At 40.4% G+C, this 24,880-nt stretch overlaps 1 protein-coding gene across 2 annotated transcripts in view; it reads right to left on the bottom strand.

Moving 5' to 3' along the window:
* ube4b (ubiquitination factor E4B, UFD2 homolog (S. cerevisiae)) overlaps window positions 1–23,087 on the bottom strand; it is a 29,172-nt gene extending 6,085 nt beyond the window's left edge. Inside the window, exons 1-23 of one of the 2 annotated variants that reach the window (XM_074645093.1) lie at window positions 22,761–23,084; window positions 19,710–19,929; window positions 17,305–17,440; window positions 16,013–16,100; window positions 15,122–15,266; window positions 14,788–15,013; window positions 14,082–14,570; window positions 13,237–13,341; window positions 11,325–11,466; window positions 8,615–8,715; window positions 8,332–8,446; window positions 7,001–7,084; window positions 5,875–5,931; window positions 5,347–5,463; window positions 4,307–4,405; window positions 4,113–4,226; window positions 3,559–3,757; window positions 2,864–3,002; window positions 2,658–2,757; window positions 1,427–1,554; window positions 1,177–1,275; window positions 282–517; window positions 50–176 (exon numbers count right to left, since the gene is read on the bottom strand). In XM_074645093.1, the coding sequence (XP_074501194.1) occupies window positions 50–176; window positions 282–517; window positions 1,177–1,275; window positions 1,427–1,554; window positions 2,658–2,757; window positions 2,864–3,002; window positions 3,559–3,757; window positions 4,113–4,226; window positions 4,307–4,405; window positions 5,347–5,463; window positions 5,875–5,931; window positions 7,001–7,084; window positions 8,332–8,446; window positions 8,615–8,715; window positions 11,325–11,466; window positions 13,237–13,341; window positions 14,082–14,570; window positions 14,788–15,013; window positions 15,122–15,266; window positions 16,013–16,100; window positions 17,305–17,440; window positions 19,710–19,929; window positions 22,761–22,784 (3,290 nt within the window). In that variant the 5' untranslated portion in view covers window positions 22,785–23,084. Of the gene's footprint in view, window positions 1–49; window positions 177–281; window positions 518–1,176; window positions 1,276–1,426; window positions 1,555–2,657; window positions 2,758–2,863; window positions 3,003–3,558; window positions 3,758–4,112; window positions 4,227–4,306; window positions 4,406–5,346; window positions 5,464–5,874; window positions 5,932–7,000; window positions 7,085–8,331; window positions 8,447–8,614; window positions 8,716–11,324; window positions 11,467–13,236; window positions 13,342–14,081; window positions 14,571–14,787; window positions 15,014–15,121; window positions 15,267–16,012; window positions 16,101–17,304; window positions 17,441–19,709; window positions 19,930–22,760 lie in introns of both variants that reach the window. The other variant, XM_074645094.1, reaches the window with a different exon arrangement.
* Between the last annotated feature and the right edge of the window lie 1,793 nt (window positions 23,088–24,880).

Genomic DNA, 24,880 nt, shown 5'->3' with positions numbered 1-24,880 from the left:
CAACATAAAAATTGTGTGATTTATTTTTTTACATGTTTGTCAAACTCACTTGAACTCCTCCATGAAGGTGCCGTGGTGGGCGAGGTTCTGCCAGAGACTCTTGAAGATAGTGCTGATATGGTACCGTATAGTGAACTTATCGTAGAACTCGCTGGTGGCGCCGGTATGCTCCACATCTGACCAGAGGGGACAGTTTGTTTTTAGTTTAAAAAGGAAGGGATGGAGAATTTACACTATATCCCACTCACTACAACATCCGCTTTGAATTACACAGAACTCACCAGTGTAGAACTTCATGAGGGCGGGAACCAGCTGTTTGACAGACAACGGGTGGTTCTCCATCATCTCAGAGAATCGCTGAGTACGAGGCTGTACAGCGGGGTTGGTGACGAACAGCACCTCCACCAGCTTGGCGATAAGGTAGGGGTTCCTGATGTAGTTCTGGCTGCAGATGAACACCACCAAGAAGGTGACAATGTCCTGGACACACGGCTCATATAAAACCTGGGGAGAATACCTGGAAGAAGAGAGGAAAAGGAGGAAGAAGGGATGATTTATAGCACAAAGAACTGTCACATATTTTGTAATGATAAATGTATTACTTTGTGTCCCAGTTTTCTTTGACATTTAAAGTCCCCATGAACGAAAGTTAGAGCGTCTCTAACTGCCGTACTGTAACGTATCTCACAGTGAAACCGAATATTTAAGCGGTGTACACTTACAAGAGGGATTTAAATCAAATCAAAATTCCCCTTGAATGAATTAGACCTCAGCCACATTGTTTTGGAAATGAGTGTTTTTGCCCACTGATATCCAGAAACACATCATTTCCCGTCTCTATTCCTATTGCTCAGTTAGCTACTTCAACTAAAAGAACGTATATTGATTTGATATACAAACGATTGGCTAGCTAGTCGCCCAAGTAAACGCCCCCAAGTGCAGAATGAGTCATTAAACCTACGAAACCGTTTACAGGAAGAGAAAAGACTGTAAAAATACTCTGATAATGACCTATAAGAAGAGGTAAATGAACAATTAATAAAAGGGACACCAGATTAAAACTGGGCAAATATATTTTTCATTTCATGGGGAGTTTAATATCTATATTTTTCTCGTATCATAATGTCCTTTCTTTTAAACAGACATGTTACAGTGTGAACATTTTATTAAACTTACTGCACAACAAAAAGCAGAAACTCGGCCACATCTTCAATGTAGAACTCGGGCAGAGCAGCGAAGCTTTTGGGAATCTCGGGGTGCAGCGGCAGGTTAATGCTGCGTAAGAAATGAAGAAACAAACATCTTGATTTATAATACTCTTGACGTGAAACACAGCTTGAAAGATAGAAAACCTCCATCTGTTCCTTTTGCGTCAATACCACAACAAAACAGTAACATGGTCCGTCAGCAGCAGTGGGAGACTCACTTGGGGTAGGCAGGGTCCACCATGCGGAGAATGAGCTGGATGACTGTGCTGTAGAACTGCAGACATCTGCGGAGCAAGTTCTCATCCAGAAGGCCCACGTCAGCACAAGCTTTGGCTCGCACCAGTTTCTGACAGGACAAAAGTCACACACCATGAGGATCGCATCTCTCTGTAAATATGCTGTCGTAGAATCCTGCGTGTTTCAGCATTTCAGGATGGTCCAGGGTCCTCTAATGTCCAAATACAGTAAACTGAGCGTTTTTGTAGGTCTGCACCTTTAAATCAGTGTTCAATAGGAGTCTATTGGTACACAAAATTCACAGTCCGGCATGTACATTGGTTTTGGGGTCACTGTTCGGTACGTTTTCAGTACAATAAGGAAAACAAAGAAAATAATTTTTTTTATTGGCCATAATTCTTACTTTAACAGTTAAGGCACTCAAAAACTGACATATTGTCAATAAGAGATAAATAAATATCATTCATTCATTCATTATCTGTAACCGCTTATCCCATTTAGGGTCGTGGGGGGCTCGAGCCGATCCCGCTGACATTGGGCGAAGGCGGGGTACTCCAGACTCCAGACTATCACAGGGCTGACACACAGAGACAGACAACCATTCACACTTTTTAGAGTAAACAATTAACCTAACCTGCATGTCTTGCAGGCACATAGTAGCGGGGCTCAAAACATTTTGACCATATGCTTTAATTCTGTATCGTCTACAATCAAGTGTGGTCGCATACGCAGGGATAAACACTATCATTATTTACTTTGGCACGGTCTGGATCTACAGTGGGCTGCTACCTGAACACTGTGGGGAGAAGGCCTCGCCGTCCAGTCTGTCAACATTCAGGTGATGCCGTTGTAAATTAAATGTTTGAAGTGTTTCCACAGACATAACCGACTTCAGTTTAACAGTGTCGGTATACAGTTTGACACAAATCACTGCCCACTGAGCTCGACTAACCCGTCTAACCAGGCTAAACAATTAGCTCGAAGCTGAGCTGACAACAACTGGTGTGCTGCCAAAACTTTGCCTGTAAAACACGTGCTCAATATTTTTGTTCCGTGTGTGCGAGTAGTAGATATAAACAGCTGTTTGGGTCACAGGGCGTACCAAAAGGACGTCGCAGCCCGAACCGAGCGTCCTGTACCGAACGGATCAATACACGTACCGTTACTCAATCAATCAAGGTATCAAATCATCTACAAGGATGTTAAACTCACCTTGAGCTGGGTTTTGCATCGCTTGAGCATCTCTCTGTGTCGACTAGCCAGGGGAGAATCTTTCCATTGGCTTTCACTGTTCTTCAGCTCCTCTACAGTCCTAACATGGGGGGGGAAAAAACACCATTAAAACACACATAAACGGAGAATAAATACATGTGTGTGTACTTTTACAGTGATGTTGATCAAATCAAATAAATAAATACCTGTTCAGTTCGCGGATGGCTCGCAACCTGCGGATGTAACGCCTGCAGCCGGGCAGGATGGACAAATGGTGGGTGTGCAGCGTCAAGAAGAAACACTCGGTGGGGAACTTGGGTTCTGAGAACTTGGTGGGGTCTTCGTCTGTCCATGGGAACAAATAAAATTCATTATTTCCAATATAGAAACAAATACCACCAACAGTCAGAACCAGTCTGCCAGTTTCATTACAGTTAAATATCAGTTTTACTGCCTAAAATAAACCCAACTTAGGTTAATGTATCTTGCCACATCATAAGAATTATTTCAATACTAACGTATGACATAAATTGTATACAGTACAGCATGTGTAGCTGCTGCTATTACTTTGTAGATGACTCCAAATAAAGCAGAGACAGAAGGAATACGGAGACAGTAACACAAGGATGATTCACCGGAGATTAATTGGATCAACAAAAAAAAAGAAAAGAAAAGAAATCACGGCTCTGTTATGTCGATGAATCACTCCGAGAACTGACAACATGCAAAATGGCTCCGCTACGTGTAATTAACAGATTTCTCAAACGACGGAGTCAACTTGCATTTACTCAAATTAACATAAAATATCAATAACTCATTTCAAACTTCAAGTAAAAACATTTTTTTTGTAAAAACAAAAAACCTCACAATCATAAATCTGTGTATTTGTTTTTCAACTTACGCAGTTCGGTGAGCCAGCTCTTGAGCTCCTCCATGGGGGCTTTGAGACGCGTCTCCTCCAGGCTGACAGCCAGGCGACACCGTGGGTGGAAAATGTAGTAAGGGTCCACCGTCTCCAGCTTGATCTTCATGCTCAGCTGTTGCAGCACCCATAAGAAGTTGAGCATGAAGCCGTCTGTTGACACCAGCTTGTCATCGGTCTAGAAGAGAGTGAATTCATTCAATGAATGTTTAAAAGCTGTACATACAACATGACTATGAGAACAAATAAAAACAAAATAGGCCATTTACAGCACATTAAAAGGGTATAATATGCAAGAATTTCCTAAAGAACAATGTATAGATAAAATAATCCCTCTCAGTCATCACTTATGTCCCACTAGACGTGTGTGGTGGTGTCTGTTTCTGCAGAGACCCTGCAGCCCTCTGCCTGGATTTTCTCTTTTAACAACTGAAATGCATTTCTACACTACTGATTTTTCTTATGTGTATACCAGTTGGGTAAATTACATTTATCTTAATAATTCTGTTGGATGAATGACTCTTGCAACTTACCTGCATCTGAGCTTTCTTCACATTGTAGTTGACTAGAGCTGCCATGTAATTAAGAGCCGACTCGCGCGTTTCCCCATTTAGTAGGATGTTATGGAGAACTTTGAACAGGTCACCCTGAAAAAGACGACAAATAACTTTAACACATTATTCTATAGATAAAGGACAGCTGTTGAATAAATGAGGCCGAGGCTCACCCTCGCTGACTCCAGGTAATGCTGCAATGATTGGCTGACGACTCGCGTGTTCTCCATGGTGATGGCTGGGCCAGAGAAATACTTGTCTCCTACTTTTGTCTAAAGAAAAAGAAAAGTATTGAGTTTACCAATACAGATCGTCTGTACATGAACTTGCTGTGCTTCGTTTTTCAGTATTATTACTAGAGGTGTGGGAATTTCTCGATTCTAAGATGCATCGCAATGTGGATGTGGACGATTCTGCATCGGATGTAGTGACAGAACATAATCGGGCGTTTGGTTTCATTTCAGCTCAGAGTGAGTCTTTACTGCGTTTTGTTGTCATTTACCATCATGCTTGTTTCTCTCCTCTTTCTCTAATCTCCATTAGTGTTTCACTTAGAGGGTGGATCTTTGCACACACTGACTCCGTGTGCGCGGAGCAGAGAGACGGCATTCAAACACTCAGCAGTCAGCTAGCTTGTTGCTCTCGCTACCTACATCAGCTGCTCTGATTCAACAATGTTGAGCTGAAAAAACGTGCCTGCAGGCTGAAATTCAACCGGGATTCAAAGAGCTATGAGTAAGGAGAAGTCCGCTAGCTGCTAGGCAAATTAATTAATTGCTATGTGAAAACCTTGTTTTTTTAGATTACAGCACACTACTAATAGACTGCAGAAGGATTTATGTTTTGTTTTTGTAATGATTATGTACTGAGGTGGTTGATACCGGTATTGAAAGGATGCAGCTTACAGACTGTATTATTATATTATATTATATTATAGACTGTTGTCTGATTTTTTAAAGCACTTTCTAAATAAAAAAGGAGTTCAGCATTATCTGTGTGCTTGTATTAATTGATGAAAAAGTAGCCATATGCAGTAATATAGAAAACTGAGCATGCGATACGTTGAGATGCATCAAGAATCGTTGTGCATTTGAATCGTTGACAGGTGAATCGTTATCGAATCGTGAGGCCGGATCAACTCTCCATTCTCAGACACTTTTCAGCTTTTGGCTACCATCTAGTGATACTCATGTTCTTTGATTATTTAACTCACATCATCCTCAGCAAACACAGAGAGGCTGAAGAAGGCTCCCATGTAGGACAGTCTCTGGATCTCTCTGCCACAACCGGGGCTCAGAGTTTTGGGACAAAACAGAGGCAGCGACGTTACCTGCAAAGAAGAGCCATGACAGTCACGTATCACATACAGGTACACAGGCTTTTTGTGTTGAACATTTAACACATTTTATTGTCTCGTGGTGGATGTTGAACTTATTTCACCCCTGTCAGCAGCTACAACCCCTAATTCCTTATTAGTATTATTATGTGCAATACTATATAATTCAATACTCTGTCATTAATACTGCATTTATACTGTACATTTTAATGTCAACTGGCCATGCTGGTATGATGAAGGTATAAACAACAAAGACGAGAGCCAGACCTACACATCTACTTGATAGAAACTAAACTGTTAAGTGACTTGACCTGAGAAATAAAAACAGCCTAAATGATCTGAGTCATGACGACATAATGATGAACACTTCAGTGTCATAGCGTAGCTTCCAAAAGGTGTACTCACCAAGCAGCACACTGGGTGAGTCTTTCCGAACTTGATTTCACAAAGCTCAGCTAATGCCTGTAAAAACAAACGTTTTGTTTACAGGTAAACTTGGTTACATGGTATAACCACCAAGATTAGTTGATTATTCAATGTATTATTTACTTGTTACATTTGTAAGAAGACAATTACAACCAACAACATGTAGCTTGCAACACAATTTAACACATAATGACAATTGAAAATGAACTACAGTGGAAACTGCTTACGTCTGTCGGGGTCAAATTGATCACTACAAGCGGAGGATTGTAGTATTTTCTGTTGTTCTTTATTCCTCAAGTAGATTACCATCTAATTGACATTTGTATATTTGTTACATACAAAGTAACGAAACGGACCGCTTTGCTATTTACGGGCTCGCTGCCTCACCAAGGGGGGCATTTGTGTTTTTGGCTGGCTCTGAACCCCCAGCAGTGCAGGTAGCACATGCAAAAATGAACGGCGCCCCTTTGACAGGGCTCCTCGCTTGCTCGCCCGGTGAGCAGCATGGAGGGAGGCGGGTGTCTGCTGTTCATCTGCAGCCGGCGCCGATTGAGGTTCGGCAGAGTTTTCACTTTTTGGGGCATTACGTGACCGGGCATTATCAATCCACTTGACGAGGGCGGCTTCAACCACAGGTGCTTTCCCCGTGTGCATTTGCATTTACTTGAGAAAAATTGACTTTTCACCATCATGATTTCAATGTGCACGCAGCATCAGGTAGCCAGTCGGAAAGCAGACGGTCCCATGAGGGAAAGTATCAAGTAAAAAAATGTATGATGCAAGCATTTTGAGCCATACAAGCGGTTCCTCACTATAAGTGGTTTCCACTGTACTTGAATACAAAGTGGGAGGAAAGTCATCATCATGCCAATCCAAGAGGAGAAGCAGCACAGTGGCAACACTTTTATACTGAATATTTAAGCATGTCTGCACACATATGGTACATATACTGTACATCTGGAGCTGTCCTTCTACTGAGCAGGTTTGTCTGACCTCATTAAAGCCCTGCTGTACTGCATATCCTCTGCAACTTTAACTACATGAAGTCTCATCTCCTGCCTCCTGGTACTACAGTGCGGGTCAGGCCAGGACAACATCTCCTTACCATAAGGGGGAATTTAAAGTTGTCACTGTCAAAGGAACATTCTTTCACCGCGAGAGCCAGCCCATAGAGGATGGGAATGAAGATCTGAAAAACAAGACAGTAAACAGGTCATGCATCAGCGCCGTGTCAACTTTTAGAACTGCATTTCCAGCTCACAGTATAAAGCTGTCCTACGCCTGAGTTATTGCAATTTCTTCATCACTGTGAAGGTGCTTTAGGGTGACTGCCCTAAACATGGTATCATTCCAACTACATTCATGTACATAGTCAGTACAGTGTAGTTACAGCTGCTCGTAGGAGTGAATATGAGTGTGTTCCTGCTCCACTGTATGCTAGGATAGGTTTCAGTAGGGATGCACCGATACTGTGCTCATGTACTTGTCAACCACACACAAAACCACTTTACGGCAACGTGACGTTAACCGACTAGATTAGTGCCTTGCATGCAAGTCTGCTGTGGTTGAAGTGTCCAATTGCTGCAACGATAACCCGATAATCAGCTGCAGCGTATGCGCAAAACAGGCAATGGACTCCCCAGTTCACCCGCCTGGGAGAGAAGTAGCAGCCACGATGTTGCTTGCATTGTCGTGGACACATGCAGCCACTTTCCCTGCCAAGTCTCCACCACATCATTTAGTTTAACTGTGAGTTTGTCAGCTGTGTGTCTGCCTGCCATACTCTGTCCGGGTTTCCGTCAGTGTATTGCAAGACCGGTGTAACGTTAAGCGAGTGTCCAGTCGGGAGACAGAGCATGTGTGTGTGTGATGATGAAGTCATCAGTAATGTTATAGCTGTGAACGTAGCAGTGCAGAGTGTGTACAGTTTGTCGGTAAATAAATGCTACAACTCCTCAAGACCCAAGCCAAGCTGTGTCTGGCTACTTGCTGTTTAAAGTGACGGGGATTAGCCCCGTAGCTAGCAACAACTCTGGCTCAGGTGGGCTGACCTTTAATGTGGACCAGCTATTCTCCTTTGAGTGACAAGCCGCTATGAGTTTCGCTCAGCTCAGTTAATTATTAACATCTCTACTGCAAACTATGCTCTGTTTTTATCAGGAAAACACAAAGTTCAATGTTAAATGCAACAGCATCATGTTGTGTATTTAATTTGTCACAGTCAGAATGTGAGGAACATCTGATGAAATTATCATTGTTAGGACTTTAATGGTATTATTAAGTACTCATAACGGTGCTCTGTATCCTCAAGTGCCCAAATGTAAGTGCTCGTACTTGGTCTGAAAAAAAGTGGTATTGGTACGTCCCTCGGTTTCAGCTAAAGTGACCCTAAATAAGTTTCAACATGTCTCAAAAATGGACGGACGTGTTTCCCACCTGACTGAACACCTCTTCCTCCTGGTTGGTGATGCGCACCAGCTCCTGAATAAAGCCATATGGAAGGTTCCGACACAGCAGGTAAGGTACCAGCAAAGACTGATGGAGAGGGCCCCTACACGTAGAAAAAAAACAGAGAAGCATTGTGTGGAAATTAAATAAATAACGATTCTGGAGTCAAGGTGAAGTGAGTAGTTTCTATGGAGACTAAAAATGAAAAGGAAGAGATACGTACACAGATATAATGACAGATTTTGAATGATTGTGTGGCTGTGATTCTTACCGCGGCTGGGTCAGGGTGCCTTGCAAGACCAGGGCAACATGGGAAATACACTGAGAGCGAATGTTGCTGAGAAGCTGGCTGACATTTGGTTGGCTACACATCTGAGAGAGAGACAGAAAAGGATAGGAGAGGAGAGAAAAACGGTTAGAGGTGTGATAAAAATGTATGCTGTTGATTTCACAGAAAGTCTCTGCAGACTCCGCTGAATCACTTCGCTTGTTTCCAGACCATCTGGCCTGCAGCATCGTCTGAGGTACAGACTGTTCTTCTGTCCTCAGGACATTTTGTAACCGATTTAGACGTGTGACGAATGGTGAATGAGTGTAAAAGAACTTTGCAGTTATTATAAGAAGGATCATTACAATCTTATGGCGTTGATTTAATCGCTAAATAGGTTTTCCTCTAACAAATAAAATAATAAAACAAGAATAACCAATAGAAGGAACAGTATAAACATATACAGAATGAACAAATAAATACTATATGTCCGAAAAGGAGTAGGCAGAAGTAAACACTTGTCTGGTCCTACCTAGGGCTGCACAATTAATCGCAATTTCATCGAAATCGCAACATGGCCTACTGAAATTTTCAAATCGCAGGTGGCGCAATATTTGTTGAAGGTGAAATGTGAGTCAAAATAAATATAAAATTAAATTAAATTAAATATTAATTGTCGTACTGCAGAGACGTCCTGGCCTACACATCATATTCTACAGATTTACAGTAAGAAATCATCAGATCGCCGCAATAATCACATCATAAACTCGGTTCAAATAATCGCATTTCGAGATTTTTTCTAAATCGTTCAGCCCTAGTTTCGAACAAATAAGAAAACAAAACAAGAATAACCAATATAATTAACAATAAACATACACATAATAAACAGCAAATAAATATATACAGACGTAGGCAAAGTTGTTGGTACCCTTCCGTTAAAGAGAGAAAAACCCACAATGGTCACTGAAATAACTTGAAACTGACAAAAGTAATAATAAATAAAAATTCACTGAAAATTAACTAATGAAAATCAGACATTGTTTTTGAATTATGGTTAAACAGAATCATTTAAAAAAACAAACTAATGAAACTGGCCTATACAAAAATGATGGTACTCTTAACTTAATATTTTGTTGCACAACCTTTCGAGGCAATCACTGCAATCAAGTGATTTCTGTAACTCTCAATGAGACTTCTGCACCTGTCGACAGGTATGTTGGCCCACTCCTCGTGAGCAAACTGCTCCAGCTGTCTCAGGTTTGAAGGGTGCCTTCTCCAGACTGCATGTTTCAGCTCCTTCCACAGATGTTCAATAGGATTTAGATCCGGGCTCATAGAAGGCCTCTTCAGAATAGTCCAATGTTTTGTTCTTATCCATTCTTGGGTGTTTTTAGCTGTGTTTTGGGTCATTATCCTGTTTGAGGACCCATGACCTGCAACTGAGACCAAGCTTTCTGACACTGGGCAGCACATTTCGCTCCAGAATGCCTTGATAGTCTTGAGATTTCATTGCACCCTGCACAGATTCAAGACACCCTGTGCCAGATGCAGCAAAGCAGCCCCATAACATAACCGAGCCTCCTCCATGTTTCACATTAGGTACAGTGTTCTTTTCTTTGGATGCTTCATCTCTTCGTCTGTGAACATAGAGCTGATGTGACTTGCCAAAAGCTCCAGTTTTGTCTCATCTGTCCAAAGGACATTCTCCCAGAAGCTTTGTGGCTTGTCAATATGCATTTTGGAAAATTCCAGTCTCGCTTTTTTATGATTTGGTGTCCTCCTCGGTTGTCTTCCATTAAGTCCACTTTGGCTCAAACAGTGACGGATGGTGCGATCTGACACTGATGTACCTTGACCTTGGAGTTCACCTCTAATCTCTTTGGAAGTTGTTCTGGGCTCTTTGGTTACCATTCGTATTATCCGTCTCTTCAATATGTCATCAATTTCCCTCTTGCGGCCACGTCCAGGGAGGTTGGCTACAGTCCCATGGACCTTAAACTTCTGAATAATATGTGCAGCTGTAGTCACAGGAACATCAAGCTGCTTGGAGATGGTCTTATAGCCTTTACCTTTAACATGAAGGTCTATAATGTTCTTTCTGATCTCCTGAGACAACTCTCTCCTTAGCTTTCTGTGGTCCATGTTCAGTGTGGTACACACCATGACACCAAACAGCACAGTGACTACTTTTCACCCTTTAAATAGGCAGACTGACTGATTACAAGTTTGAAGATACCTGTGATGCTAATTACAGGACACACCTTAGTTTAATATGTCCCTATGGTCACATTATTTTACATCTTTTCTAGGGGTACCATCATTTTTGTATAGGCCAGTTTCATTAGTTTGTTTTTTTAAATGATTCTGCTGAACCATAATTCAAAAACAATATCTGATTTTCATTAGTTCATTTTCAGTGAATTTTTATCTATTATTACTTTTGTCAGTTTCAAGTTATTTCAGTGACCATTGTGGGTTTTTCTCTCTTTAACGGAACGTTACCAACAACTTTGCCTACGTCTGTATATTCAATGTCCAAAAAGGAGTAGGCAGAAGTAAACCGTTATATGGGCCTACTCCTTTCTATAACTTAAATAATGAATTCAAGGTTCATCACATATACACGGTTCAGTAAAAGGAAAAGAAAATAATACAATACATTTTAGTAAGTTATTTGAATAAACATTTCTTTGTCTTACAGACAGACACTTACCTTGGGAGCTTTCCTCTCCTCCATGCCAACACTGTCGAAACGCTCGATGAGGTAGTTCAGCATCTCTGTCTCTTTGCATGTTTCAATGGTGAAGCGGTCGGTGGCTGAATCGCAGGACATCCCCCCTCCACATGCACCGAGACTATAAACAACAACAAAAAAGTAAACAAGGACACAGAGGGGCTCATTAAATATCAGAAAACATCGCGGCACACAGAGAGAGATAGCATCAAACAATCATGTACGTTTATGGTTAACAAACTCACTCTCAAGGGTCCTGAAAGAAACAAACTATGAAGCATTAGTGACAGCATTGCAGCATCTCTTGAAAAGAGAAAGTGATGATATTAAACATTCAAGAGCCGTTTGCAGAAAGTCTTTGAAGCTGATATTAGGATTCAGCTTGCCACATTTAAATTGACAAATGTGGTGACAAGAGTTTAAATTGCCGTTAGTGGTCAGCTGTAACCGCAAAAACCTATACGTCAGCTGCTTCAAAAGCACGACAAACCTCAGGAGGTAATAAAATGAAACGTGTTATTTGTCCATTGGACACAGGCAAAGCAGGAGTATCATCTCTGCCCTGGGTTACAACTGTTCTCCAAGCTAACACATTATATTGTTCAATAACAGTGACTACGTTTACATGCACAAAATATTGAGTTTTGTGCCCTTATTCCAAAAAAAGACAATGTTCCTACTAATCTGTTTACACTAATATTCCCATTAAAATGCAGCCGTGCATACTCCAATTAACGGAACTGATGTCTGACTTGTTCGACCATGCGAACACAGCCTCCCTCTTTTTCATTCATTCAACCACCTTCTTGAAAAGGTCGGCATATCCAAAAACCGGTTGATATTCAAGTCTTTCATAATGTTTAAAAGTAGGTGTGTTTCTCCTTCCCACCAAAAATGTGGGCTTTTCTTTTTTGGGCATGCATCTCTGCAAACTGTCAGCTAGTTGGTTTGTGTACAACGCACTGAGCTGGACGTAAACAGGAAGAGGCTGTGTGTCGCAGACTGCCGTAAAAAAACAAATTGAGACGCACATTCCTAATGCGCTGTATACATGTCCAAAGAATGCTCCTAAAACCTGAATAATATCATCATATCCCACATGTCTTAATGGGAAAATGCTCCATTCTGAATAAAACCTAATTCAGAATATCCAAACTGAATATGCTGTTTATATGACCCGTATCAAATTCAGAATATTGTCATATTCGGAATAATAGTGAAAGATTAGTGTGCATGTAAACGTAGTCATTGTAACTATATTCATGACAGTTTCTCCAGATTAAGATTAAGATCTACTAACAACTATATAGCAAAACAAATGCCCATAGAGGAGAGAATTTCTCACCTAATGATATACTACCCATGTATTAAATTGATCACACACAGTTCAAGTCTACCATATGCATAACGGCCTCATGCTGTACTAACGGGGTTAAATGATACTGAACAATTCCCCTTTAAGTTTACATGCTCTTTCAGGGTTTAGGTTTAATTTCTCTGGGATGTGCAAGACTGTCTTGTACATAAGAATATACTGCATATACTGCATTAAAAATGGAAGAACTTAACTCAGTAAATAGGGACCACTAGGCCAGGAAATGTCTTAAGAAATGCAGGATTTTGAAGGTTCAGGGTTATAATGAATGTGGAATGATGTGTTTAATACTTCCCACCACGTTATATATTAAAAGCTATAGTTAAGGGACCATCTATCTAAACCTCTGATGACCAAAACAGTCCAAAGCCTACATCCATTTATTTTTCACCTCTCTACCCTGGTGTGTTTGTGCGCCGTTAGTGGTAAGCCTCATGGGCCCACTGGAACATGCAGTGGACACGCAACTGAGCAAGCGCGCGCACACAAAAACACACACACCGTGCAGCGGTGTACCTGGACCCAAACTGAACCCGTGCAAAATCCTCCTCCTCCTCAGAGTCTTCATCACTGCTGTCCTGAGACCGGTCAGAGAGGGCAAAGAACAGGAACGACAAGGGGCTAACGTGTCGAGGAAAGGACACGAGGAGAAAAGAGGATGTTGTGCAAGTGTGAGGAGACAGAAGGGAAGTGAAGAAAAAAAAAAGAATGAAGACACATGTGTATATGAATGGTAGCAAGTCAGAAGGAAGGAAGCACTAAGGAAAGGATGCTGGAGGGTTGCATGCTTGCTTGAAGACTACTTCTTGTGCTGCTTTTTAAATATTCATTAATGCCATTTTGTCTGCAGCTTTTTAAACACTGTCAGGACATTTTTTCAGCCGATAACTGAACCGACTGTCACGATCACTCATGCAACTTGTCTTGAGCGAGCCGATGCAAAGAGGCGTGAGCCACATCTTTTTTGCTCGAGAATTTCATAGATGTGTTTGTTAATGGGTTAGATCTTTTAAAATGACACGTTAGCAACAAGCAACTTTATTTAATACTAACTAAAATTAGAACGGCTATTAATTGAAAAATGTTCACATATCTCCCAACCCTAATAAAAATGATAAAATGTCAGGTTGTTCAATGACTTTTAGACTAGCAGTCTAAATATTAGTCATTTAAGATCATTATAAGCTTCTGCAGGTGAGGACTGACTGCATTAAACTTGACCCATAAGAAGCTATTACACAATAAAGGGATCCATCAGATCACACCCAACCTCTAACCTGGTGGTTCACAAAACGTTATGGTTTTAGTATGTTTGCTTGCGTGTGCACCGCACACTGACATGCAAATGGCAGAAGAGATACCTAGAAGGTGGGATCCTGGAAGCAAAGGCAGCCTGTCGGGCATTCGATCTGGGAGAAGGGGGCACCACGGTGGCGGGTGTGGAGGAGGGTTGGTTGCGAGCCCTAGGTGAGCTCAAGGAGAAGGGCTGGGGGCTGGGTGGTGGCGCAGGAACTGGGGTGTTAGGAGGAACAGAGGGCCCTGCGGGGCTAGGAGAGGGTCCAGAGAAAGTGAATCCTCTTTGACCCGGGCTAGAAGGGGAGGGAGCCCCCCAGGGAGAGGTGACAGAGTAAGGCCGATAGCGCTGGGAGATGGGCATGGGGGCAGATGGAGGGTTGAGAGTGTGTCTCGGAGTAGCGGTAGCGGGTGGGCTAGGGGGCACAATGAATTGTGGGGAAGAAGGTGTGGAAGGTACGGAGGGTGTGGAAGGTACAGAGGGTGTAGGGAGAGATGGTGAGGTCCTCTTGGCTGCATCCAAAGCCCCCGAGTGAGGACTACCACACCCATACAGACTGTGGACAACATTGAGACGATGATTGGCAAAAACTCTTCTAACAACGATGTCTTAACAAATAGAAATAAAGCAAAATCAGAAAATCTAGAAGGAATAAAAATGATACCAATTGAATATCAATAAAGCACACCTTTGAGGAGGAGTGTCGGTGACACATCCAGAGCCTTGATATGTCTCTGGGAGTTACACTCATTATACTGAGTCGAGGTACTTGCCTGGACAGAGAGCTGGCTCCAAAGGACCCTGCACTGGGGCCCATGGGGCTGCCACCTTGGCTGGAGGGCTGCACCAGCGTCAGACGGTGGTCGGGGGATTTGGCTGCTGCGATTGGCTGAGAGGTGGCGGTCAAGCTGGTGAAGGGGTTGTGGACACGTGACTGGGTGGACATCATTAAGACTTCCATCAGGATCTGGCCAATCAGGTCTTTGAAATCAGAGTATACTACAGGAGAGAGAGAAAAAAGATGCAGGAAGTCAGTTGTAAACAACTTTTCACAGTCAGTCAGCTTGTTGTGGTGACAGAGATTAAAGACGTTATTCAGTGACGTACCATCTTTAGGGTTCTGGTGGAACTCTGCAGCCAGTGAAGGGAGAAAGATGACATCTCTATCCTGCTCCTTCCACGATACGCGGAGGATCTTACAAATGAGCTGCAGAGCCTGTTCTTCTGAGACATCGGAGTTTGCAGAGGTTTCCTGAGGTGCAGAAATAAAAAAGACTTACAGAGTAAATAACAAATAGACTAGCATTACTCTAGATTCTCATGATACTCATTATCTCAGGGTCACTCTGGTCTATCAAGAGACAGATATGCATCAATAAACTGAAATAGAAACCAAGAGTGGCATCAATGGAAAGTCCCTAAAGCTAAGTTCACACTACACAACTTGCTGTCTTGTAAGCGAGAGTCTTGAAGTCCTCGTGGTTTTCACACTACATGACTGACTGACTGATATTGCTGATGTTGTCGTTGGCACATGTGTTTACAAAATAGCCTGTTTCATCACGTCTTTTTCACTATTTATTCCTCGAGTTGCAAAAACAACTTTGCTCCAACACATACAGTGAGCTCCTGTTGTTACAGGCGACCGCTCCTCCCCCAGGTTTCCTCTCAACCCGTGTCTCATGCTCTCATTGGCCGGCCGGTGTCCCCGACAGGTCCAGATATTTAGCATGCCAGATATCTGGACTGTGTCTGCGAGGCATCGACGAGCCTCTCGGCTTGCATCTTTGAGCAGTTCACACCTAACGCTCGAACGCCGATGTATGAGCGTGTGAACTAGCTATAATCTACTTCTGTAAACACCCAAAGACTCATTTTTGTGTTTCCTCATTTAAAGACTCACTTGATCACAAGATGGGCACGTTCAAAGTCAAGCAGGTCAAGTAATTAAGGATAAAAGATGCTTTCTTTTGAGTAATGTTCACGATCGCTGCTTACCTTTTCAGTCAGGTTCCTCTTCTCCCTGCGATCGCTGTCCTCCACCTCCATGTTCTCAATCCCTGAGTCCACATCCACCTGGGACATGCTGAAAAAGGACAGAGGCGCAGTGCTTAGTAAGTCTCTTCATTCCTAAACTGACCATGCCAGCACTCAAACTAAAGGTCGACTGATAGTGGATTTTTAAAGGCCAATATAATGACGATAGTTTTCTTCTTTACTTCTGCAGCAGCCTATTCGGCTACTTTTGCATACGCCGTTTTTTGTCACTCTGAATTTAATCATTTGTAAAAGAACATCCTGTAGTTTGATTAGGTGGATTCCATTGTTTGAATATGTTTACGACGCACCGTTCTGTGGTTTATGACGGACCAGGATTACTTGTATTGCACGTCTCGTACATTGTTAAATGCTACTCTTGCAAACCATTGATGTTTGTGCATATTCTCGAGGTAAAGAGGCTCCTAAAGTGTGTGATTTCATTTAATGAACGGATGGATGGTTACATGGCTGGATTATTTGGAAGAGAGAACACCAAATTGGCAAGTAAGATAATGTACCAGTGAATGCTTTCTTTTCCTCCCCGTCTGCCTTTAACTTGTGTCGTTGACAAAGAGCTGATAGTGTTGCGTTATATATTCGAGAGATACATTTTGTAGGGAGAAAAAAAACTGAAATAAACCCCATCTTCGTTCTACCTTGACTTTGTGTATGGAGCCTACATGCAAAACGGTGATTTACGTCCCCGCGAGACTGGTGGCGGCCACCATTATAGCTCAGTTCTGCCGATAACGATAGTCTGTAAAGCGTCCTACCCGGTTCACCTCTAACTCAAACCTCAAAGGGTCATAAGAAGCATCACATTTATCTCAGCTCTTTTCCAACAAACTTCATAACCACATCTTTTAAGAGCAAAGCATGTAGCCTTGCTATGAAACACGATCATTTGTATTCATGTTTGCGCTATAAATAAAGTATTATAGAAGAAGAATATAACTTTCTGAAGGAACTATTTATATAGAAACAATCTGTGATAGTCGATGCATTTATGTGGTCATCTCGAGGATAAGTGTTTGAATATACTTTTTTGGTGTGAATCATGACAACTTGTCACAATTGGAATTTATTATAACTGATATAATTCAAGCTGACCAAAAACTCTGTTCTCTGTGACGGAGAAGCCCACACGATTTTCTGTGGAGCATCATTTTAAAAAATTTATTTTCATGTTTTTTTTTAAAGCCTTTGAACTGGACAGCTGCAGTGCAATATGCAATTAGAAAACCTCTTACCTCTTTTCACAGGAGGCAGTGTCGATGTCCATGCTCTGCGATCGGGACAGACTCTGGGACTGAGTCTCAAGGCTGTTGGAGGGGGAGCTGGAGAGGGAGCTCACACCCTCGCTGCTCTGACTACCATATGCCACCCCTGCAAAAGAAAAAACACCACAACTGAGCACCTTTAAAAAGGTTTTTACATTTGTTTGCTTTTCTGTTTTCTCTGAAAGTCTAGACTGATCGAATCTCTGCGATCAAAGCCCCCACACTTTGGAGAAACCTACCAGAGGAGAAAAGGTTCACAAAGACAGTTTCATCTTCTAGGTCTCACCTTATTTTTATTTTATATTAATCATGCCATGTAGGGCTTCAATCCCAATATACTGTAGGTCATTTCATATCTTGTTAACGATATAGCATGTTTTCTGGTAATTCAATAATAGTCTTTATGAAATAACCACATGGTAAAGCCTATTTCTGTCTACTCCTGTGTGAGTTAAATACTTTACAAATGAAAAGTACTGAGTATTTTCTCATTTTAAAAACTAGAGTGCAAAATGAACATTGAACAAAACAACAGTTTTAAGTGAAATTATAGGGAAAAAAATAAATAAATATAGGCCTAGCCTATATTGTGAGAGAAATTATATAAAAAAATGTATACAAGACATTTTTATATAGTTTTGACAATATATATCATCATATTGCCCAGCCCTACTGCAATAATGCCTCCGATTTAGTTTCTGCACAATATGGTGCCACACTTTTAATAAACTTTGTTTATAAGCTTCAAGTAGCCGCTTAAAGTTTTATTTTTTATGTCAGGACTATATTGCTTATTGAAGAACAAATTGTTTAGCCACACTAGGTTAGCAGCAACGGCTCAGATTGGCGTTTTTTTAAGATCAACATGGTGTGCCATACCTTTATAAACCCTGATTAAAGCAACCAGGTAGAGAGAAATCTGATTAACACCCAGGATCTTACTGTGGGTGAAGGGCTGGAATTAACAACTCACTCCTGGTTGCACAACTATCATATCATTACCAACAGTTAAGTCAAATAAATACATTGGTTGTGTCAAGGACACTATTCATAACAAATACATTAACATGCAATGAAGGCTTGCATGACTGCCAGGAAGAACATTTCACCAATTATGATAAGTACCACTGGCCCTACAAGCCATAAAAGGCAGCTTTGTATAGAAACAACACCACAACTATGCACACCAACAAACAATGCCAGGAAATTGCCACTCTATACACACATGTAGTGTATTTTCTAGAGCAATGCATAAAAGCATCAATTCTCGCTCTGTACAGCGGGCCTACACTTTGTGTCACACGGGGACATTGGTGATCACAACAAGCCGCTGCCGTTTGTGGGTGTATGAGTGGTTCTTGCTTCTCGAAAAACCAAGGTCGCAAATATAAAATGTCCCTTTCAGTGTTGAGCTCAAACTCGATCAACCAAGGTTGTTCATCTTCTAAGCGTCAGACACATTGTGTCACGGGATGAGTAGGATGAGAGGATTAGACTAAAGATCACAAAAGAGGTTTACAACAATAACTCTAAGGTGGACAAGCGGAGAAAGGAAAGCTGACCGGATCCTGACCTGTTGTTAACATCAATCCTAAATCACAAGAATCTAACCTCAAGTATTGCCTAAAATAACAAATTATACACAGGCGCAGTTTGCGTTGGTTCAGGAGGCTCACCGAACCCCCTAGAAATGCATCTATATTTTTTATAATAACATAGAACTAATAATTTATTGCAATGATGAATAACATCAACCTTGTTGTGTCTTCTTACTCTTTTTATTTACTTATAGCCTAATAACATCGGACACTCTCTGTCCACACACCGTTAAATATTCTATTACGTCCTAAACAAACCATGTACCGATCAGCTGTGCGCTCAAGATCAGACTGGAGATGTCACCACTTAAAAGATGGGTGAGTAGTACTTGCTATCTTCCGACGGTTGTAATTTTTAAACAGAAAGCACAGATTTTATACTGCGATATTTACTGGAAATTACATACGATACAGCCAACAGCAAGTAAACTACAGGACTAAATAGCAACAGCCTGTTTCAACCAGGGTGTCCGACAAAAATTCAGCTCAAAACGGCACGCTGCACAGAGCTGCGTTGCTCGCAGCTAGTTCGGACATTCCAGTACAAAACAATGCAATCAAACTGAATTTGTCGCTGAAGCTCGCTCTCATCGCATTCTGGTTGGAGGGTGTAATATGGTTACACGCATCCCAATACATTAGACCTCTCTGTGTTCCACACATTACATTCCCTCTAGATTTTTTTGTGAACCACCCAACCTTAAAGTTGAAACTGTGCCTATGAAATTATAACAAACTGACTCGATACACCTGTAGATCTTATTGAGTTCTTCTTACCGGAGGTGCCCATAGGGGATGTAGCAGGGGTACCACTGTGGACATTGAGCCCCAATGATTGAGAGGCAGCTGGTGGCAGGGGCTGGGGTGCAACACCTGAGGGTCCAGGGAGGGGTCCAGGGGGAGTCTCTCTCTGTGGGGATGTCAGGGGTGTGCTGAGAGGGGTGCTGGGCTGTGACGTCTGTCCCCCTGCCAGTCGGGCCAGTCGCCTTCTGCGGATCTGGAATAACATACCAGAAAAATGTACATATTCAGTAAAAGTACAATGTAAGCTCACTGTACAGCCCTACATAATATGAACTAGTGCTGGGTTATATATTGATATCGATAGCCTGATATGAGATATCGTCTTAGATTTTGGATATCGTAATATGGCATAAGTGTTGTCTTTTCCTGGTTTTAAAGGCCGCATTACAGTAAAGAGATGTAATTTTCTGAACGTACCAGACTGTTCCAGCTGTTCTATTATTTGCCTTTAACCCATTTTAATGTATCCTCATTACTGATGATTATTTATCGAGAATCTCATTGTGTACATATTTTGTAGAAGAACCAATGGTTTACAATATTGATATCTAGGTATTTGGTAAAAAAGATTGTGATAATTGATTTTCTCCATATCACCGAGCTCTAATATTAACTTATTTTATAATAGTACTATTGTACTATATATTGACCATTAAATGATTAGCCATATATTTTGTGATCAACCTGGATAAAATAAGAAATGCAAGATGATGTGTTGTTTTCATTACCCCAAACCTTGATTATTAGCCCAAGACAAAAGACATATAATTGAAGCAGTGATCAGTTTGCATTCATCTGTTCTGCAGTAGCATTGTCTTACATTTAGAAAGACATGTCGAATAGGTAAAATAAAACATTACGATCAGATCTGAGTACTAACTGTACTCAACTCTGCAGAGAAGAACCATCACTACAGTACATCAACAGCACAACCTGGTTGTGGGTTCACAGCTCAATACTGGTCCAAGGTGACAAATAAATAACACTTTATATAAGATGTTATTGGAGGTGGACAGCTCAGTGGTCACATATAGTCCTCCCACAGTTGATTGCACAATGGTGGCCCGGTGTGTGTGTGTGTGTGTGTGTGTGTGTGTGTTTTATGCTGAGTCGCCTCGCAGGCTAATTTCTTTTTTGGACTGTTAGCACAACAACGTTAGCAACTGTCAGCTAACTAACAGGAAAATAAGACAAATCAACTCACAAAATACAACGTGACATTATGTGTATAAAAACACCTGTCATGTGACAATAACTCAACATATTTATATCAATATAGTTGTTTTTTTATATGTGGCTAGCTTGTCAGCCTCTATAGCATGTTAGCTCCGGCTAAATCAAACCAACGTAGTGACACAAGCATCCAAACTACTAACTACTAACTACTAACTACTAACTACCGGCTCTAACTGATTTATTAAATACACATATGAAGGGTCACGTTGGGTAACACGTACTTATGCATGTTGGTGTTGAACTGACGTTAAAAAGGGGATGTTGTATCGCGGATTCTTCAGTTAAGACTAGGCTAGCATCTGAGCTAGCATAGCATCTGGGCTAGCATCTGAGCTAGCATCTGAGCTAGCATCTGGGCTAGCATCTGAGCTAGCATCTGGGCTAGCATCTGAGCTAGCATCTGGGCTAGCATCTGAGCTAGCTCTAGTTAGCATCTGAACTAGCATCTGAGCTAGCATCTGAGCTAGTTCTAGTTAGCATCTGAGCTAGCATCTGAGCTAGCATCTGAGCTAGCATTTGTTTTGTTTATTTGTTTTGCACATTTTAAGACTATACAACATAACAAAAAAAATAAATGAATAATATAAAGTGCAGAAAACCCACTGGGCTGATCTGAAGCCTCCACCTAGAGACATGATTAATATAAATAATAATATGACTACATAACAGTGATAACAAAAACAATTAGGACAAGATATATACAATAATAACAATACAGTAAATATGTGTGTGTGTTTGTGGTTCGTGTTTAGGAGGAGGATATTGATTTAAATATCTATAAATACTTCTTCAAACCACATTGTGAGTGGGACAAAATAAAAAAGATACATGGACAACGTGGTGAAAAGCAGCAATTAAACGACCCTTTAAGCGACTTTTAACACGTTTGACAGATGAACAGTTTTTTGATAGATGTGAAAGGCTACTCCATAATTTGGTTCCCCTAAATCTTATTGATAATTGACCTCTACTAGTGAGGACTTTAGGAGGATGAAGATCTAGAGATTGATGGGTTGAGTAAGAGTGGACCTGAGAATTTGTTTTAAAAAGGAATATTCCCTCCACCAGAAAGTATCTAATAAATAAATAAAAACACATATCTGAGAAATATTGATGTCATAAATAGTAAGAATGTGGAGTTCTTAAATAGAGGAGCAAGAGAAGATGTGTGACTCTGATCCTCACAAAACATTTTTGGAGAATTCAAATGTCATTTTAAAGGTTTGTAGGAAAAGTACTCCCCCAAACTATATTACAATATGAAAGATAGGGATGAATTAGACTATATAACAAAGAGTAAGGAGACAGTTTGTGGTGACAAGAGGAATAACCTTTCTTATTATTATTCCAATAGATGTATTTGTTTTTTTTACTAACCCAGTCAATCTGTTCTCTCCTAGCATCTGAGCTAGTTCTAGTAGCATCTAGAGCTAGCATCTGAGCTAGCTCTAGTAGCATCTAGGCTAGCCTCTGAGGTAGCATCTGAGCTATCATCTGAACTAGCATCTGAGCTATCATCTAGGCTAGCATCTGAGCTAGCATCTGAGCTAGCATCTGAGCTAGCTCTAGTAACATCTAGGCTAGCATCTGAGCCATCATCTAGGCTAGCATCTGAGCTAGCATCTGTGTAGCTCTAGTGAACAAGTCGGCTAGCCGGTAAACCATTCCAACATGAGGTCCAAAGCAAAGGAAGGGATTTAAACATCATTTATAATGTTAGATAAATATAACTACTTTAATTCTAGACACTCATTTAGAGCATCATTCCCCCTCTCTGTCGTGTCTTACCTCATCTGCGCTCAGCTCCTCCATCGCAGCTAGCTCTGTTAGCTCGCTAGTGTTCTTTCTCTGTGCTCAGAGCCAGCTAGCAGCTAGCTGCTAACTCTCTAGATATGCATAGTCCTCACTCTGTTCAACGAATAACAGGCTCTCTGGGTCGTCTTCAGGGTTCAAACACTAGGTTACACCGGTATGAGGAGGAGGAAGGTGGTGAGATACAGTTCCTCCAGAAGAGACTCGCGTTTGCTGGTTTTTCTAGAGAGAATGAAACAAAAAGAAAAGAAGCTAGCTATTATACGTCAAAATACAACGGAGGCCATTTTGGTTCTACACGGCGGTCACGTGACTTAAGAGACTCACTGGTAGGGGGAGGTGATCTGAGGGTCTGCACTGACATGGTCATATTTCACCTCTTATATATGTGTGGATAATATATATATATATACTATACATATATATATTATATTATATACATTATATATAATATAATATATATATATATATAATATACATATATATATATATATATTATATTATATACATTATATATATATATAATGTATATAATATATATATATATATACTATACATATATATATATATATATATATATTATATTATATACATTATATATATATATATAATATATATATACTATACATGTATATATATATTATATTATATACATTTTATATATTATATATATATAATGTATACAGTACATATAATATGTGATGAGGGTCTGCACTGATACATGGTCATATTTCACCTCTTATATATATGTGTATATAATATATTATATTTATATAATATATATATATACACATATATATAATGTATAATATATTATATACATAATGTATATAATATATAATATATATCATATATATATATTATATACTATATATTATATAAAAGATATAATATATAGTATATATAATATATATATATATATATATATTGTATAATATGCAGTAAATCCACTGCAAACCACCTTAATGTATATGTTCTAAATATGCCCTTGTACAAAGTATTTCCTTTTATAATTGTAATATAACTTATTATTTTAATGGAGCTTCCCGGCAAAAAGCATTTCACACGAATGTAATCTTGAATATATAACAGGTGAAATATTAACATTTATCTCCGAGACTACTGGGGAAGGTGTGTGAGGGTCTGCACAGGTACATGTTCATATTTCACCTGTTATGTATGTGTGGATATTATTGTGGTTTGCAGTGGATTTACTGATATATATATTTAACAGGTGAAATATGAACATTTATCAGTGTGAGGGTCGCACTGATACCTGTTATATATGTGTATATTCTTGTGGTTTGCAGTGGATTTACTGCCAGGTAGCTGCTAGAATTAGATCAGATTCATGCTTATGTTTCCTTTCCTCCATTAAAAAATAAATAAACAGCACATCCTTAGTTATGTGGTAATGTGCATTCAAGATTCAAGCCCTTTATTTTCATTGTGTAGTACAGGGGTGCCCAATACGTCGATCGCGATCTACCGGTCGATCGCAAAGGTAGTGTGGGTAGATCGCATGGCATTAAAAAATAAAAAATAAAAAAATAAAAAAAATATATATATTTTTTTTTTTTTTTTTAAAATAGACGTCAGCCAACAAATTGCAACACTGTTTCACCTGAACTCATCTGGAGTGGAGGATGAGATTTTGACACTACAAGCTGACATTCAGCTTAAGTCCAGGGCTCATGGACAGTTCTGGAACTTACTCACAGAGGAAAAGTACCTCAACATGAGGAAATGTGCTACCTCCTTGACTGCATTATTCGGCTCCACTTATTTATGCGAGTCAGCCTTTTCCCACATGAAGATTATTAAGTCCAAATACCGTTCCACCTTGACTGATGATCATTTGGAAGTGTGCTTGAGGCTGGCTATCAGCAGCTACTGTCCGGACTATGCATCCCTGGCTGATTCCATTCAGTGCAAGTCATCAGAGTAAGGTAATGACAAAAAATGTACAGAGTTATATTGTACAATATGGGTTCATGCAGTTATGCAAGGTACACCAACATATATTGTACATATAAAGAATACTCAATATATTTATAAATAAATATATGTTTTGCATTTTTATAGTAGGTAGATCA

The sequence above is a fragment of the Sebastes fasciatus genome, chromosome 8, assembly GCF_043250625.1.
Source record: "Sebastes fasciatus isolate fSebFas1 chromosome 8, fSebFas1.pri, whole genome shotgun sequence".
NCBI classification, from domain to species: domain Eukaryota; kingdom Metazoa; phylum Chordata; class Actinopteri; order Perciformes; family Sebastidae; genus Sebastes; species Sebastes fasciatus.
This window is presented reverse-complemented; position numbering and strand designations above follow the sequence as displayed.